At 38.8% G+C, this 17847-nt stretch overlaps 1 protein-coding gene across 1 annotated transcript in view; it reads right to left on the bottom strand.

Moving 5' to 3' along the window:
- Positions 1-15904, bottom strand: part of sgk1 (serum/glucocorticoid regulated kinase 1) — a gene marked incomplete at both ends in the record, with an annotated part of 69686 nt that extends 53782 nt beyond the window's left edge. Inside the window, 2 exons of the mRNA XM_083898722.1 lie at positions 7915-8154; positions 15788-15904. Coding sequence (XP_083754848.1) covers positions 7915-8154; positions 15788-15904 — 357 coding nt within the window. The remainder of the gene's footprint in view (positions 1-7914; positions 8155-15787) is intronic.
- Between the last annotated feature and the right edge of the window lie 1943 nt (positions 15905-17847).

The following is a 17847-nucleotide window of genomic DNA, read 5'->3' as shown; positions in this document are numbered from 1 at the left end:
ACCTCAATGTCAGACTACACTATTTCGTCCAAAGTCTGACCATTTTTTTGAAAAAAAAAGTTTTGGTCCAACATTGGACAAAAACTTCATACTATACTATGTCGTTCGAAATTGGGCAATATTATTTAGTGGAGTTTTTGCCTTTTTTATGGATTGTACAGTGGAGAGAGACAGGACAATGAGCCAGAGAGGTGGGGAACAACCGCCTGATGCGGGATTTGAACCAGGGTCACCTGCAGCGAGGACTTTGGCAATATATATGGGGGAGGATGTGTGCTCTACCATCTGAGCTAAACTTCGTACTGTCTATTCAATCTCAATATTATACTAGACTATTTTGTCCAAAACCTGACCATTTTTTTGAAAAAAGAAATTTGGTCCAAAATTTGACAAAAACGTCATACTATACTATGTTGTCCAAAATCTGATAATTTTTTTAAATTAATTTTTTTAATCCCAAAATTTGACCAAAACGTCATACTATTCTATGTCGTCGACCTCAATGTCATACTACACTATTTCGTCCAAAGTCTGACCATTTTTTTGAAAAAATAATTTTGGTCCAAAATGTGACCAAAACGTCATACTATACTATGTCGTCGACCTCAATGTCATACTACACTATTTCGTCCAAAATCTGACCATTTTTTGGAAAAAATTATTTTGGTCCAAAATTTGACAAAAACGACATACTATACTATGTCGTCCAAAACCTGATCATTTTTTAGATTTTTTTTTAATCCCAAAATGTGACCAAAACGTCATACTATACTCTGTCATCGACCTCAATGTCATACTACACTATTTCGTCCAAAATCTGACCATTTTTTTGAAAAAAAAATGTTGGTCCAAGATTTAACAAAAACGACATACTATACTATGTCATCCAAAATCAGAGAAAATGTTGAATTTTTCTTTTTTAGCCCAAAATGTGACCAAAACGTCATACTATACTATGTCGTCGACATCAATGTCATACTACACTATTTTGTCCAAATTCTGACAATTTTTTTGAAAAAAAGATTTTGGTCCAAAATCTGACAAAAACATCATACTATACTATGTCGTCCAAATTCGTTAAAAAAAATGTTTTAGCCCAAAATGTGACAAAACGTCATTCTGGACTATGTCGTCAACCTCAATGTCATATTACACTATTTCGTCCAAAATCTGACCATTTTTTTGAAAAAAATGTTTTGCTCCAAAATGTGCAAAAAATTCATACTATACTGTCTTCCAAAATTTGACAAAAACGTCACACTATATAATGCCGTTCAAAATTTGAAATTTTTTATTGTTTTTATTTTTGGGTCCACATTTTGAGAAAAACGTCATACTATACTATGCCCTTCAAAATTGGACATTTTTTTTTGTTTTCAGTTTTTTTTTTGTCCAAAATTTGACAATAACATCATACCTTAGTATGTCATCCAAATGTTGACAAAAAAGTCATACATTAGTATGTTGTCCAAATGTTGACAAAAAGTCATACTTTAGTATGTTGTCCATATTTTGACAAAAAAAGTCATACTTTAGTATGTTGTCCAAATGTTAACAAAAAAGTCATGCTTTAGTATGTTGTCCAAATTTTGACAAAGGTCATAGTTTAGTATGTCATCCAAAATCACTCAAAAATGTCATAGTTTAGTATAAAATTCATGCCACCACTAACCCTGCAGTTGACAGAGACAGAGAGATTTTGTCACTTTGTAGATGGCAGAACTTTGCAGTGGAAAGCATTGTGGTATAAATATATATTTTGTAATTATGACCTGAGTGTTTATGAAACAAAAATGTGCTGATCTTTTATTGTTCCTCCTCTTTCATTTACTGTCTACAGTGCAAATGTGTGGGAGTTTCCTGCGGTCCAGAGTTCACGGCCTTGTCTTGAAAACGTCAGAGTAATGCCAGTAAAAGGTCACCCGTACTGTAAGCGCGGTGATCTTTGGCTATGACGGACAAGGAAATTAACCATTAGCTCTATTAAGAGGTGAAGTGCATCTCAGTAAGGACACTTCTCAGATAAAGCTACTTCAGGGAAAGTGCAAAGTCCAGCATTTGATGTCATCTCTTTAGAACATTACAGAGGAAACCTAATGTACTGTAACAGTGAGAAATATTAAAAATGATATACAGTCACTGCAAGGTGCGATTATTTCTTCTTTCAATGAAATAAGCCTCTTCATGGTCTCATTCACCTTGTCAAATTGGCTGAGGCAAAGCAAAAATGTGAATTTGCCACAGATCATCTCCTTTGTGGTGATCAGAAGAGTGGGGCGGGGCCAACTGAAGAGACGTTTAAAACACTGAAGTTCTGACCTGGCGTCTCTTGCGGCCAGGTCGAGGGTGCAGAATAATCATACTTCAACTCCTCCTGACTCTAAAACAAGATGAGTTTAAAGAGTTTCTTTCTGCAGCTCGGGCAAATTCCGAGATGCAGTGTTTCTTTCTTTTCACTTTATACCACTACTTTGATCGGTGATCTACTCAATAGTCATTGACTACATTTTCAAAAACTGCAGGAAAGTAAATGATCTCTGTTGGATACACTTAGATCTTTTTTTTTACCTTCACCCTACTGCATGAATTAGTTTTAAACAGTGAACACAAACGGCCAGAGAGAGAGAGAGTGGGAGAATCAGTCGATCATGACTAAACTTAATGTTTCAACAAATATTGAGAACACATACTGATTAACACGATCCCCTGACGCCGAACAGCAGGACTATAAGGAAATGGGAAAACGCCTGTAAGCAGCTTATGTAATGGCTGCCTGAGCTTAGAAACCCTGTTGCTGGTGATGCAAGGTGTGTGACACAGGTGCATACTGGTGTTCTAACAATAATAAAGTTAATAATTGTATTGATCAGCTAATTTAGCCATTTAATCACCATGGTCAGCAGGTAGAGTTTGAGCGCCGCCTCTGACACACACACACACACACTTACCTCACCGCCAAATGTCCTTCTTCTCCTGAGTCATAGTTCAACCAAATCTCAACTAAAGTTAAGATTCTGTGAGATTCGCACTTCTTCACTGTAACCAGGGCAGCAGGGAACAAGGGAACATGGTGGCAGTACCTCTCAGCAAGGTGCCCCATCCCCATTGCTCCCCATTGATTGGCTTAATTGGAACCTTTAAATTGACCCCATTCACAGTGAGGCTACATCCAGTCATGCTGGTCCCAAGCCTGGATAAATAACATCTCTGCCAAATTAAATATCACTGGATTAGTTAAAAAAAAGAAAAAAGAAAAAAGAAAAAAAAAGCAGTAACAACCCATTAAGAGTGAGAAGTCCAAAGAAAATCACTGTAAATCTCACATGACGTGCTGTTTACTGCTCTAAACCTTTGTTTATATCTTCCAAACCACCAAACAGTAGGCTATTTTAATAAGGGTGGTGGTGGTGGTGATAGAAAGTTAAACCAGTGTTGCTTCACATTTAAGGGACCACAGAGTTTCTTTAAGAAGTTCATGTTTTTTCTTTTTTTTTCTTTCTTAATAACAGCACAGTGAAGGGGCAGTTTGCAATGTCACCCCCACAGCAAGGCAGTTCTGAGTTTGCATCTGAGTGGGTTTTTTCCCACAGTCCAAGAACATTGGATTAAATTGTCTGTAGGTGTGATTGTTTTTTATATGTCATTGGCATTGTGATAGACGACAAACCCTCATGGATGTAGCAATATATAGTATGGTGCAGAAATCAAGGCTGCAGAAAAAGCACCGCAGCTATCAGGACGTTGTGTGGCGTCATATGTAAAATAAAGCACTCGTCGTCCATTTGGTAACTTCATGAACAGACTATTTACTTTGCTGTGGTTTGTGAGATGTGTGATTGTGGGTAAAAGAGCGATAGTATGGCAGGACAATGAGAAGTCAGCAAACTTTAAATTCTGATTAAGTCGAGGAAAGTACTGGAATGGGGTAAGAAGTGTGTGTGTGTGTAAGAGAGAGGGGGAGAATCTGCTGGTGGGTACATGTTATAGTACAGGACGTCCTTATCAAGAGGATTTATATGCTTTGATTTCTGTCCACGCGCAGACACCAGGGCAGATGCTCTCACCTCATCACCTCTATCTTCTAATAAAACTGTCCTCTCAGCTCTTCACATCTCTCTCTCTTTTTCTCTCCCTCTGTTTATTCCCTCATCCCCAGCACAATCACTTCTCCATTTCTCAAATCCAGCTATTATTTTCTTTATTCTGCGTATGTTTTTTTGTTTTTTTAAATACAAAAACGCCCATTTTTGTCCTCGGCCTAACAGTGAAACCAATCCTTCCCTGGTTCGCGATGTCCTCCGACATCATGTACCCATGAAAAAAACAATGCAGGTGACATTAATGTAATACACCCTTTTCATAATATAATAGATCAGTGCCATAAAAGTCAGTAAATACAGGTTTGGCCTCTGAAAAGGCTTGGCACCAGGGTGCAGGATATGCAAAACACTGGGTCAAGGTTGAGCAAAAGAAAGAAAGGTGCTGTGATAGATTTTTAATCAGGCAGTGGAGGAAAGCAATCTGTCAGGGTTTTTTTTTTTTTGGAGGGTTGGGATGAGGTGAGGGGGACGACAACACACAAGTGTGTAAGACAGATCTCCTAATATTAATTCAAATAGTGCAGACTTCATATATTATTTATGGTTCGGGTTTCTGGTTTAAGATGCAGCTCCTCTGGCAGCAAACAACTGCAACAGCCTTTTTTTGCTGCCAAGTACAGATTAACAGTTGCTCACAAAAAGCTGCTGGTTACAGTGGGTGTAAATGTGGAAGAGCTACAGTAAGCAGTTCCGAAGCGGAATACTCAACAATAACACAGGGGCACTTAAGGCAAGGTCGCATATACATCTAAACACTAAAAACAACACAAAAAACAGGACACTAAAGAGAAACGTGAGAAGATGCCAAACATCCCCAAGCTTTCAGATCTGTCTGTGTTTGAAAGTATGTCATGAGCTTCAGCTCACTTCTTGATTAAGTGACTGATCCTCTCTGTCCTGAAGATGTTTGTATTCCAGCTTTCAATCAACAAACAAGCATTTTATTGAGTACAAAGAGCATTTAAATATATTATTGAAGGTGATTTTTAAAAGCTAACTGTATGTAAAACAGCATTGCAGCTCTGAAATGTGGATTTATATGGATTTAAAGAATATAAAGAGCTAGACAGTGTCTTTTTTTCTTTTGATGTGGTTTTCCCTTTGATGGGCTGACAGATTTCACAGTGATGCTCATTTGCATGTCTTTGTCCCGTCTTTGGTGTGTGAGGGTAAAATGTTTCTGTTACTGCTCCACTTGCCGAACAAGCGTCACGCTCGCCGAGGGCATAACAAATCGTCGCTGTGGCTCCCGAGTTGTGCAGTGTTTGGACACATTGTGTGCCAAGATATGGCACACGATGTGGGGAGCAGTGGTGAACTTTGTCATGGAATATTTAGCAACACTAAAAAAAAAATCAAATACGGGAAGAATTTGTATTTCAGCCCATGATAAGGTTTTCGGTGCAGTGATCGAGTTCGGCTCACGTGTGAGATATGGACACGTACTGCAGGTTAAAAACCTGTTGAACTCCACAGTGGATTTTTTATTGACATCCGCTCACACTGCAGCATTAGAACTATGACTCAGCGCTAATCCCCCACCTCTTTAAACAACCAAGTCTGCTCCCACCGCACCACAATGTCCATTATTTCACTACACACACACACACACGCAAAGGTCCTCTCCAATGAGGCATTAGAAACAGATCTATTGGTCATGAGGGCAAGAGGTGGAATTGATGGAGAGAGTGAGCCTGGAAGCAAAACCAGAGACCAAAATGAGAACAAAATGGAATAAAAAGTGAAGGGCTGCTGGGAAAAGACTGGAGTAATGAGAAACTACTCTGTCCTGTCTGCTTCATATTCCTACACAGCTCAGTGTTGTTGTTGTTGTCTCAGTGCACACACACACACACACACACACACACGCTCACATGCAAACACACATCGCTACGGTGAGGCATTGTATTGCTGGGATGGTGATGACTCATTCGCTCCTGAAGCCAGATTGGGACTGGGTAAACAAACACACACAAAACACACACACACACACACACACACACACACACACACACACACACACACACACACACACACACACACACACACACACACACACACACACACATACAAGCCGTGACAATCAATTGATGATTGATCAGGAGTGGGACAGCTATTGCAGTTGCATAACCAAGGACGACCAGGTTGACTGTGTGTGTACATCTACGAGACCTGACTTCCATGTCCAAGTTATAAAAATCAACTCAACAATTGATGATGATCCGCCTCCTTCTCTAATTGCAGAAACACCATGCGATCCCATGGTGAGCGGCACAGCGAGGGTCTTTGAAAACAGCCCCGGAGGCTTTTGCTGTTTATGTTACGTAATAAAAGTGAGCAACGGCTCAGAGAGAGGAGAGAGACAGTGTCTGGAGTCATGTTTGCACCTAATTTATTTTTCTTCAGTGAGCACTAATGGGTAAACAGAGGGAGGTCTGTGGAATGACTTAAGTGTTGTTATGGAGTGTGTTAGTAGATTCACCAGTGGTGAAGGGAGGGCGGGATGAGGGAGGCGGCCTCCTACTCTGTATGGTACACAATACACTCTTAGAAATAAAAGTGCTAAGTAGACCCATGTAAGGTTCTTTGGCTTGTCCTCATAGAAGAACCCTTTTTGGCTCCAGGTGTAAAATATAAAAAGATTCTCCTATGAGGACCCTTTTAAAACCCTTTATTCTGGAAATGGGTTTTAAAGGGTTCTCTGGATCAAAATGGTTCTTACTGGAACCATTAGTGTTACCAAGAACCCTTGAAAAAGCCTTTCTTCGGGAAAGGATTTATCAGAAGGAAATGGAGTGTATGAAACACGTCATATTCTCCTCAATAAGTTTTCATTCATCACTAAGATTTGTATTTTTTACTATAGAAGAAAATAGTAAGGAGATTTACTTATCATTGGTGGTGGTTAACCTGTTATGTGATGATTCATTGCATATGAATTCACAGTTGTGTGATTGAGGTGACATATCAAGCATTAGGTTATACAACAGTGGTTAGCAATAGGTGGCCCGTGGGCCAAAACTGGCCTGCCGGCACCAATATCGGTCCCCGGCAGATGATCATGAATTAAATCTGATCTTAAATGATTTGCTTATCTTGATAATTTCATATCGAGTCCAGGGCTTTTATTCTGAAAAAATATGAACTGATTCAAATAGGATTATGTTGCTAGAATTGTCAGTTAACCTAAACTAAATGCTTGGTCTGAAAAATGAAAATAAAACTGCTGTCGTCATGGAGACAGCCAGGTTTGGGGAGTAAATGTCTGTAAAATAACTACTAGGCTCAAAGACGAGGCAGTAATTCTTAAAGTTACGAGTATGAGTATGCATCTCACAAGCATTCGTCTTCATAACAAAGTTTTTAGTTTCTGACTGAAACTGCTTGAAGGCACTTTGCCTGTTGAAGATACACTCTTGAAAATAAGGGTTCCAAAAGGGTTCTTCTACAAGGGCTGAGGTTCTACCTGGAATCATTTCCTTCTGAAAAACCCTTTCCCGAAGAAAGGGTTTTTCAAGGGTTCTTGGTAACACTAATGGTACCAGTAAGAACCATTTTGATCCAGAGAACCCTTTAAAACCACTTTCCTGAATAAAGGATTTTAAAAGGGTTCTTGGTGGAACCCTCCAAAAGGGTTTCAGGTGGAACCTTTATAGAAAGATTCTACCTGGAGCCAAAAAGGGTTCTCCTATGAGGACAAGCCGAAGAACCTTATATGGTTGTACTTCTACTACTTGCACTTGTATTTCTTTATAAGAGTGTATGAAGGAGCAGTGACACAAACACACAGTAGTCATTGACACACACTCTTTACCTTACAGCCCTTGTTTTTATCATGGCCGCCTGTTTGGCCGATGGCCGGACACGGCGAGCACGGCTCGTGGTGGTAGTATTGGCCGCCCTGCTGGCCAGCGTAGTGACAGCAGCCATATGGCGATGGGATGTGTGTGTACCACAGGTCCTCAGCCAGCGGGCACTTTGGACATGTATAGAGGAGGCCTTTCCCCTGGGCTTTCTCCACGCTCACCTTGGGGTTCCGCATCCATCTTCGTACCTTCATGGGAAGTCAAAAACGATAATAAAAGTTAAAAAAAAAAGGTTTGATCTCATCTCTGCTTTGTTTCCTGACTTCTCATGCACATGCATCTATTCATGATCACACACAAATGCACACTCACAAGCGCATACAGTAAGCTGTCAAGCGTGCCATCTGCGACCTTTGATCAGAGAAGGAGGCGGATTTTTGTTATCCCCCAATGCCTGTCAGCCCAAATGACACACACACACACAAGTACTTCAAAGAGCCACACACTGCATCTGCGCTTTGACACTTTGAGCACACAAATCAGAGGAAGGAACACACACTGGAATGACACACAATGTATGTGCACACACACTGTGACACAGTAAAATGCTGATGGCAAATAAGCTGAAGTCAGAAACCAAAGTCTTTTCAACACCATTCTCCAAAGGTTGATCAATATATTTGATAATAATATTGTTGATCATCACACAGTAACCAATTCTATGATCTTGTTACTAACAGGTGTGGAGTTGTGGAGTTTAAATGTGTAAACACAGACACAAGTAGATGCACGCAAAAGCCCTGACGTGTGGACATATCGCTGCTCCCGTGACTCAGACTTCCCGTCACTCCCTATTCTCTTTAGTCACGATAACAGATAGCAGGTATGTGTGTGTGTGTGTGTTTGTGTGTGTGTGTGTGTGTGTGTGTGAGAGAGAGAGGGTTTTTTGGGTTAGAGGTGGTGAAAATGGAGAGGAGACACACACACACACACACACACAGGAGAGCGACAGGGGGAGAGAGACACATTTTCATAAGAGGCCCTTTGTGGAAATCTATCCTGCTGTGCAAGATGGGAATTTAACAAACACACACCATGGGACAGTAGTCCAGACAGCTATGACACACACACACACACACACTGGTCTCACACAGAGACATAATTCTGTAGTCCCTTACCGTGACTAAAGTTATTTCTAACCCTGACCTTCAACAAGTGCTTTAAAGTTGTGAAAAACCTCTTAAAGACATGTACACACAGACAGAGAAAGTAAGTCAAAGTGTATCCTGACAACATGTCACAGCCTGTCCCATCTACTGAAAAACAGCTCCAAAATGCTCCAGCAGGTCAAAACAGCACCTAACCTGCCACTATACACACACACATAAAAAAAAAGGAAAACACGTTTATTCCCAGTCAACATGAACTGAGTGCACGTGTGATTGACATTATATCAAATAAGAGCAAAGCAAATTTGTGATGCTAGATCAAACAGTGCGCTGTCATCCTGTCTTACTCATGTCGCCCGAGCGATGACTCTGATGACAGGTGTCGTCTGAGGCTTCACACTTATTCACCTCCCGCACAACAGTCATGTTGTGCTCGCAGCAGCAGCAGCAGCAGCAGCAGCAATATGCCGTCTTTTTTCTTTTGACCCACTTTAAAATTCCAGGCAGAGCTTACACTTATACACCGGTGATTCAATTTAACAAGGTCTGCACCGAGTTTGAGGCTCACGACACGTTCACTGTTTTCATTTGCAATTATTCATGTGTTGCTTCTAATCCGATACGCGCGGTCTCAATACCCAGACGAAAACAAACACACTCGCCGAGCCATTGATTTTATACTTCCTTCCGTCATTTCCCTTACTCATTTATATGATACAGAGCTCAGCCTGGACCCCTGCTCTGCCCATTATGTGATTAGACTGATTTAGACACAAATAGAGGGACAAATAAACCTCAAACAGCAGCAGCATCAGCAGCTATTTACTCTGATTTACTGAAGTATGTGTGCTTCTCTTTTGGGAGGGATAGATAGATAGATAGATAGATAGATAGATAGATAGATAGATAGATAGATAGATAGATAGATAGATAGATAGATAGATAGATAGATAGATAGATAGATAGATAGATAGATAGATAGATAGATAGATAGATAGATAGATAGATAGATCGCTAACTAGCTTAGATACAATATATAATTCGCAAACTAGCTTAGAAAGACGGCAAAATCGCCAAAACAAGCTTAGATAGATAGATAGATAGATAGATAGATAGATAGATAGATAGATAGATAGATAGATAGATAGATAGATAGATAGATAGATAGATAGATAGATAGATAGATAGATAGATAGTTTGCTAACTAGCTTAGATACAATATATAATTCACCAACTAGCTTAGATAGACGGCTAAATCGCCAAAACAAGCTTAGATAGATAGATAGATAGATAGATAGATAGATAGATAGATAGATAGATAGATAGATAGATAGATAGATAGATAGATAGATAGATAGATAGATAGATAGATCGCTAACTAGCTTAGATACAATATATAATTCGCAAACTAGCTTAGAAAGACGGCAAAATCGCCAAAACAAGCTTAGATAGATAGATAGATAGATAGATAGATAGATAGATAGATAGATAGATAGATAGATAGATAGATAGATAGATAGATAGATAGATAGATAGATAGATAGATAGATAGATAGATAGATAGATAGATAGATAGATAGATAGATAGATAGATAAATAGTTTGCTAACTAGCTTAGATACAATATATAATTCACCAACTAGCTTAGATAGACGGCTAAATCGCCAAAACAAGCTTAGATAGATAGATAGATAGATAGATAGATAGATAGATAGATAGATAGATAGATAGATAGATAGATAGATAGATAGATAGATAGATAGATAGATAGATAGATAGATAGATCGCTAACTAGCTTAGATACAATATATAATTCGCAAACTAGCTTAGAAAGACGGCAAAATCGCCAAAACAAGCTTAGATAGATAGATAGATAGATAGATAGATAGATAGATAGATAGATAGATAGATAGATAGATAGATAGATAGATAGATAGATAGATAGATAGTTTGCTAACTAGCTTAGATACAATATATAATTCACCAACTAGCTTAGATAGACGGCTAAATCGCCAAAACAAGCTTAGATAGATAGATAGATAGATAGATAGATAGATAGATTGATAGATAGATAGATAGATAGATAGATAGATAGATAGATAGATAGATAGATAGATAGATAGATAGATAGATAGATAGATAGATAGATAGATAGATAGATAGATAGATAGATAGATAGATAGATAGATAGATAGATAGTTTGCTAACTAGCTTAGATACAATATATAATTCACCAACTAGCTTAGATAGACGGCTAAATCGCCAAAACAAGCTTAGATAGATAGATAGATAGATAGATAGATAGATAGATAGATAGATAGATAGATAGATAGATAGATAGATAGATAGATAGATAGATAGATAGATCGCTAACTAGCTTAGATACAATATATAATTCGCAAACTAGCTTAGAAAGACAGCAAAATCGCCAAAACAAGCTTAGATAGATAGATAGATAGATAGATAGATAGATAGATAGATAGATAGATAGATAGATAGATAGATAGATAGATAGATAGATAGATAGATAGATAGATAGATAGATAGATAGATAGATAGATAGATAGATAGATAGTTTGCTAACTAGCTTAGATACAATATATAATTCACCAACTAGCTTAGATAGACGGCTAAATCGCCAAAACAAGCTTAGATAGATAGATAGATAGATAGATAGATAGATAGATAGATAGATAGATAGATAGATAGATAGATAGATAGATAGATAGATAGATAGATAGATAGATAGATAGATAGATAGATAGATAGATAGATCGCTAACTAGCTTAGATACAATATATAATTCGCAAACTAGCTTAGAAAGACGGCAAAATCGCCAAAACAAGCTTAGATAGATAGATAGATAGATAGATAGATAGATAGATAGATAGATAGATAGATAGATAGATAGATAGATAGATAGATAGATAGATAGATAGTTTGCTAACTAGCTTAGATACAATATATAATTCACCAACTAGCTTAGATAGACGGCTAAATCGCCAAAACAAGCTTAGATAGATAGATAGATAGATAGATAGATAGATAGATAGATAGATAGATAGATAGATAGATAGATAGATAGATAGATAGATAGATAGATAGATAGATAGATAGATAGATAGATAGATAGATAGATAGATCGCTAACTAGCTTAGATACAATATATAATTCGCAAACTAGCTTAGAAAGACGGCAAAATCGCCAAAACAAGCTTAGATAGATAGATAGATAGATAGATAGATAGATAGATAGATAGATAGATAGATAGATAGATAGATAGATAGATAGATAGATAGATAGATAGATAGATAGATAGATAGATAGATAGATAGTTTGCTAACTAGCTTAGATACAATATATAATTCACCAACTAGCTTAGATAGACGGCTAAATCGCCAAAACAAGCTTAGATAGATAGATAGATAGATAGATAGATAGATAGATAGATAGATAGATAGATAGATAGATAGATAGATAGATAGATAGATAGATAGATAGATAGATCGCTAACTAGCTTAGATACAATATATAATTCGCAAACTAGCTTAGAAAGACGGCAAAATCGCCAAAACAAGCTTAGATAGATAGATAGATAGATAGATAGATAGATAGATAGATAGATAGATAGATAGATAGATAGATAGATAGATAGATAGATAGATAGATAGATAGATAGATAGATAGATAGATAGATAGATAGATAGATAGATAGTTTGCTAACTAGCTTAGATACAATATATAATTCACCAACTAGCTTAGATAGACGGCTAAATCACCAAAACAAGCTTAGATAGATAGATAGATAGATAGATAGATAGATAGATAGATAGATAGATAGATAGATAGATAGATAGATAGATAGATAGATAGATAGATAGATAGATAGTTTGCTAACTAGCTTAGATACAATATATAATTCACCAACTAGCTTAGATAGACGGCTAAATCGCCAAAACAAGCTTAGATAGATAGATAGATAGATAGATAGATAGATAGATAGATAGATAGATAGATAGATAGATAGATAGATAGATAGATAGATAGATAGATAGATAGATAGATAGATAGATAGATAGATAGATAGTTTGCTAACTAGCTTAGATACAATATATAATTCACCAACTAGCTTAGATAGACGGCTAAATCGCCAAAACAAGCTTAGATAGATAGATAGATAGATAGATAGATAGATAGATAGATAGATAGATAGATAGATAGATAGATAGATAGATAGATAGATAGATAGATAGATAGATAGATAGATAGATAGTTTGCTAACTAGCTTAGATACAATATATAATTCACCAACTAGCTTAGATAGACGGCTAAATCACCAAAACAAGCTTAGATAGATAGATAGATAGATAGATAGATAGATAGATAGATAGATAGATAGATAGATAGATAGATAGATAGATAGATAGATAGATAGATAGATAGATAGATAGATAGATAGATAGATAGATAGATAGATAGATAGATCGATCGATCGATCGATCGATCGATCGATCGATCGATAGATAGATAGATAGATAGATAGATAGATAGATAGATAGATAGATAGATAGATTTTGGATTAGATTTTTTGAATTATTATATGCCCTCATTTCACTGTACCACAGCTGATGCGGGTACTTGTTGTTTACACCCGTGAAATGAAACTCTGTTTCCCATATATCGCGAAAATAGTACATTTTTGACCTTTTACTGGTATGAGCAGTTGTCATTGACGTTGCTGCCCATCTCCCAACACCGCTCACTCATCAAGCTGACAGCAGCGCAACTGTTTGATTGACAAGAAGCCGGAGAAACCCCCGATTTATGGAAGGGTGAAATGAATGTGCTGCCTGTGTGTGTGTGGGTGTTCACAATCTGTCCATCTTCACCATTTGAGTCATCGAGTAGATCCACACCATACTGTACACCATCTGTGATTAACACAGTACCTCAGACAACCACAGTGTGAAGAACAACATATGGTGATTATGAGGAAATATTTACAGTACATTAGAATAATATCACTTCAATTCAACTCACTTTATTTAGTGGTTTGGGAACTCATTTGTGCAGGTTCCCACAAGTGTTTTTCAAGTACTAAAAATGACTTTTATTTAAAAAAATGTTTATCCCATTCTCAAGGACAAATACGTGTTGTCAAGTTGAACCTGTGCTTATTTTATGACACTGTCCCTGTGTGTAAACAAAATAATAAAGTTCTGGTAAATCCTCTGAGCGAATGTGGTGATTAGTGAGTGAACGCATCAATCCACCACTTCTCCACAAGCTGTACAAGGTATAATGTTTATCAAAATGACACTGAAGCTCACACGTCCAACACTCTCTTTCTCACACCATCTACACGAATGACTCAAAAAGACACTTGTTCCTCTTCTCCAAATAATATACAGTATGTCTCAAGACACTGCACATTAACACACTTAAAACCCTTAAAACATCTGGAAAACCACATATTGTTTTTACGTGGAGTAATAGATGATAATCTAGACAACCTCGAGTTGCTCGGCTGACAAACATCTGACAAACCATCCTTTTATTCCTATGTCTCGTTTAAAAAAAAGCAGGGAATCCGATGCCCTTTCTTTGTGAACAGAAAACATGTCTCACTGCAGCCTTGATAGGTTGTTAGAAAGTGAGTGAGTCGATAATAATACGTCTTAATGAGTTTCTTTCTTTGCCTAAAAAACAGCCCGAAGGCTCACAGTCAGAGACGTAATGTGATCATCAACAACGCGCCGTGCCTCTTTACCAGCGAATCCTGCGGTGTGTGGAGTTTTGTAATTTGACCGCAACTCTTCAGTCACATAGTGTTGTATAAATAAATTGCAATATTACATGTACGATTTTGCTGTCGTGAATTTTGATAAAGTTCCTTTGAAACCTCTTGCAGCTGAACTATTGACAAATAGTTTGATCGCAAATACCTTTTTACTACTCCTAGCTAATTTTATTAACCACTATATACGGTGTATTGTCATCCATTAACAAACAAACACACCAAACCGAGGAAGCAACTGAATGCAAACCACTACCACTTCCCCAGGAAATGACAGCGGTTGAAGCAAGAATGGGGCCGAGTTGATGCTCAACTTCAAGTGATGTCACCCGGTTTCTACAGAACAGACACTTGTGGGTTCTGCGATGCTGGTTCTGGTGTTTTAGACAACAAACGTGCTCGGATACGCATGCATGCAGGGAGCCAAGTCTTGCAGCTGGTTTAGCGCAGCTTCCACGATGACATCATCCCTGGCACACACACACACACACACACACACACACACACATGCACACTGAGAAAAAGACAGGGGAACACTTTCTTTGTGCGTGCATGTGCATGTTTGTTTATTCTTTTACTGACCGGAAGTCCTCATGGAGACCAAAAACTGGTCCTAATGAGGCAGAAGCTCATTTCTGAGCAACTGGTTGAGTTTAGGGCTCAGATTTAAATTGTGATTTGTGCTTAGGGTAAGGTTAGGGCAAGGCATGAACTGGTTATGATTAAGATAAGGGATGATGCTTTGTTTTGAGCTCTGTCCAAATGAAAGGAAGTCAATGCAGTGTGTGTGTGTGTGTGTGTGTGTGTGTGTGTGTGTGTGTGTGTGTGTGTGTGTGTGTGTGTGTGTGTGTGTGTGTGTGTGTGTGTGTGTGTGTGTGTGTGTGTGTGTGTGTGTGTGTGTGTGGTTCAAACTTACCTTTCTCTTGACAAACTGGAAAGCTGAGCACTTCTTGAAGGAAAAGGCAGTCTTCTCTCCACCTCCTCCACCTCCTCCGCCACCTCCTCCTCCTCCTCCCCCGTTCACCAGCTTCATGGCCGACACCGGCACCCCGTTTGCCTCTGTAGATCCCAGGGTGACGGACAGCCTGGCAGGGATAATAAATATGAGACAGAGAGAGGGAGAGAGCTGTCTAATAAGGCATGAGGACAGCGTTGCAGCTATCGCAGAAGATGAGTGCGGGACAGCGAATGAGTGTGTGAGAGAGAGAGGGAGAGAGAGAGAGAGAGCTTCTGTGAGGCAACAAAAAAAAAGAGGATGCGAGGAAGAGAGCAAGAGGAGGTGGAGGTGGAGGAGACAGATGGACCAACATATGAGGGAGAGAGGCAGGATGCTGCAATAAGAATGAGATTAACAACTAGGTGTCAGGATATAAATATAAGGTGCACATTAAAATATGCACACACAGAGAGAGTAGGAGGAGGATGATGATGGGGGAAAGTTGGCTGCTCCTGTTGCTGTGAAGATGCAGGAAACAGCTCTGTTTTCACTCTCTGTAAACACTTTGGTGCATGTGCAAGTGTATCTATACATGAGTAAGCAGATTCCTGGAGGCACAGTGTGTCTCAGGAGCTGGCAAAGGTGTATGCAAAACTATACATGCACACATGCTTTCTTCCATCTGTACCTTTATGCCGGTGAGGTGGTCGGTTCCGCCGCTCGCTGCTGCAGAATGTTTTTTTTTTATCCTCCTCCGAAAAAACTGATCCCGGATCAGATGCGCCAGCCGTCGCTCCTCAGTTACAGGTGTCACCGCCCACGCTTTCACTGAAACATCGTCCACATGATCAAAACAGAGGCGAGGAAGAAGTCTGGAGAAGTTGTTGTTCCTGTTGTTGTTGTTGTCCGGGTCAATAAGAGCAAGTCACTCTAAGATTGTTGCATGTGTGTGTGTGTGTGTGTGTGTGTGTGTGTGTGTGTGTGTGGTGGGGGGTAGTCATTAGCGCAGCTGTTTGGAGTGCACTGTGAGTGGATGCCACTGTTGCAGCTGCCTAATGGTGTCAACCTGTAAACAAACACAGAGAAAGTGTGTGTGTGATGTGTCCAGCTGCAGTCCTGTGGCTCACACCAGCACTACTTTATCAATGAGAGGCTCTGCAGAGCAGATTCAGCCTCCCTCCTCCCTTCTTCTCCTCTCCTTCCATCTCTCTCTCTTCCTTTCTCTGGCTCCCTCACTGTCCCTCATCATCACTCTGCCCTCCCCATTTTTACTCACTCACTTATTTCTCCACTGCAGTCGATGGTGGATCCTCCTCTCTCTCTCTCTCTTGCTCCTTTAATCTACCTTTGACCCTTTCTCTCTATTCTTTGTCCATGTGAGGTTAAACGAGTAGAGACCCCCTAAATCTGTCTCTACACTCTTAGAAATAAGGGTTCCAAAAGGGTCCTTCTACGAGGGCTGAGGTTCTACCTGGAATCATTTGCTTCTGGGATCTTGGTAACACTATTGGTTCCAGTAAGAACCATTTTGATCCAGAGAACCCTTTAAAACCCATTTCCCGGAATAAAGGGTTTTAAAAGGGTTCTTGGTGGAACCCTCCAAAAGGGCTGAATCACCAGCCTTTTATGAACCCATGCACCTCATGTGCAATAAATGTGGCAACCAAAATAACTTCATATTGGATAATATATATGAAATATTAAGACTAGAAGAATATTAAGGTGCAGAAAGTAACTTTTTCATTTCACCAAAACAAACTGATCGTATGATGAATTCAACCATAAACAAAATCAAATTATGATGACAAATAGTCTTTGGATCTGCGTAATCTGCTACTATTCCTGTTAAACATTATTTCTCCCCTGTTAGCATTTGCAAAATAAAATATAGGGGGGACAAAAAAACACTCTGGGATAATATTTGTAACTCTTTATATGACTATACTGCAGTTGTTCTGTGTTTCATTTGGCAGAAATGAAACACAGCGAGACACAGAGCCAGTTTGCTTCTGTGTCATGTGGAGATGAATGCAGCTCTC

The sequence above is a fragment of the Microchirus variegatus genome (assembly GCF_963457635.1).
Source record: "Microchirus variegatus genome assembly, chromosome: 12".
NCBI classification, from domain to species: domain Eukaryota; kingdom Metazoa; phylum Chordata; class Actinopteri; order Pleuronectiformes; family Soleidae; genus Microchirus; species Microchirus variegatus.
This window is presented reverse-complemented; position numbering and strand designations above follow the sequence as displayed.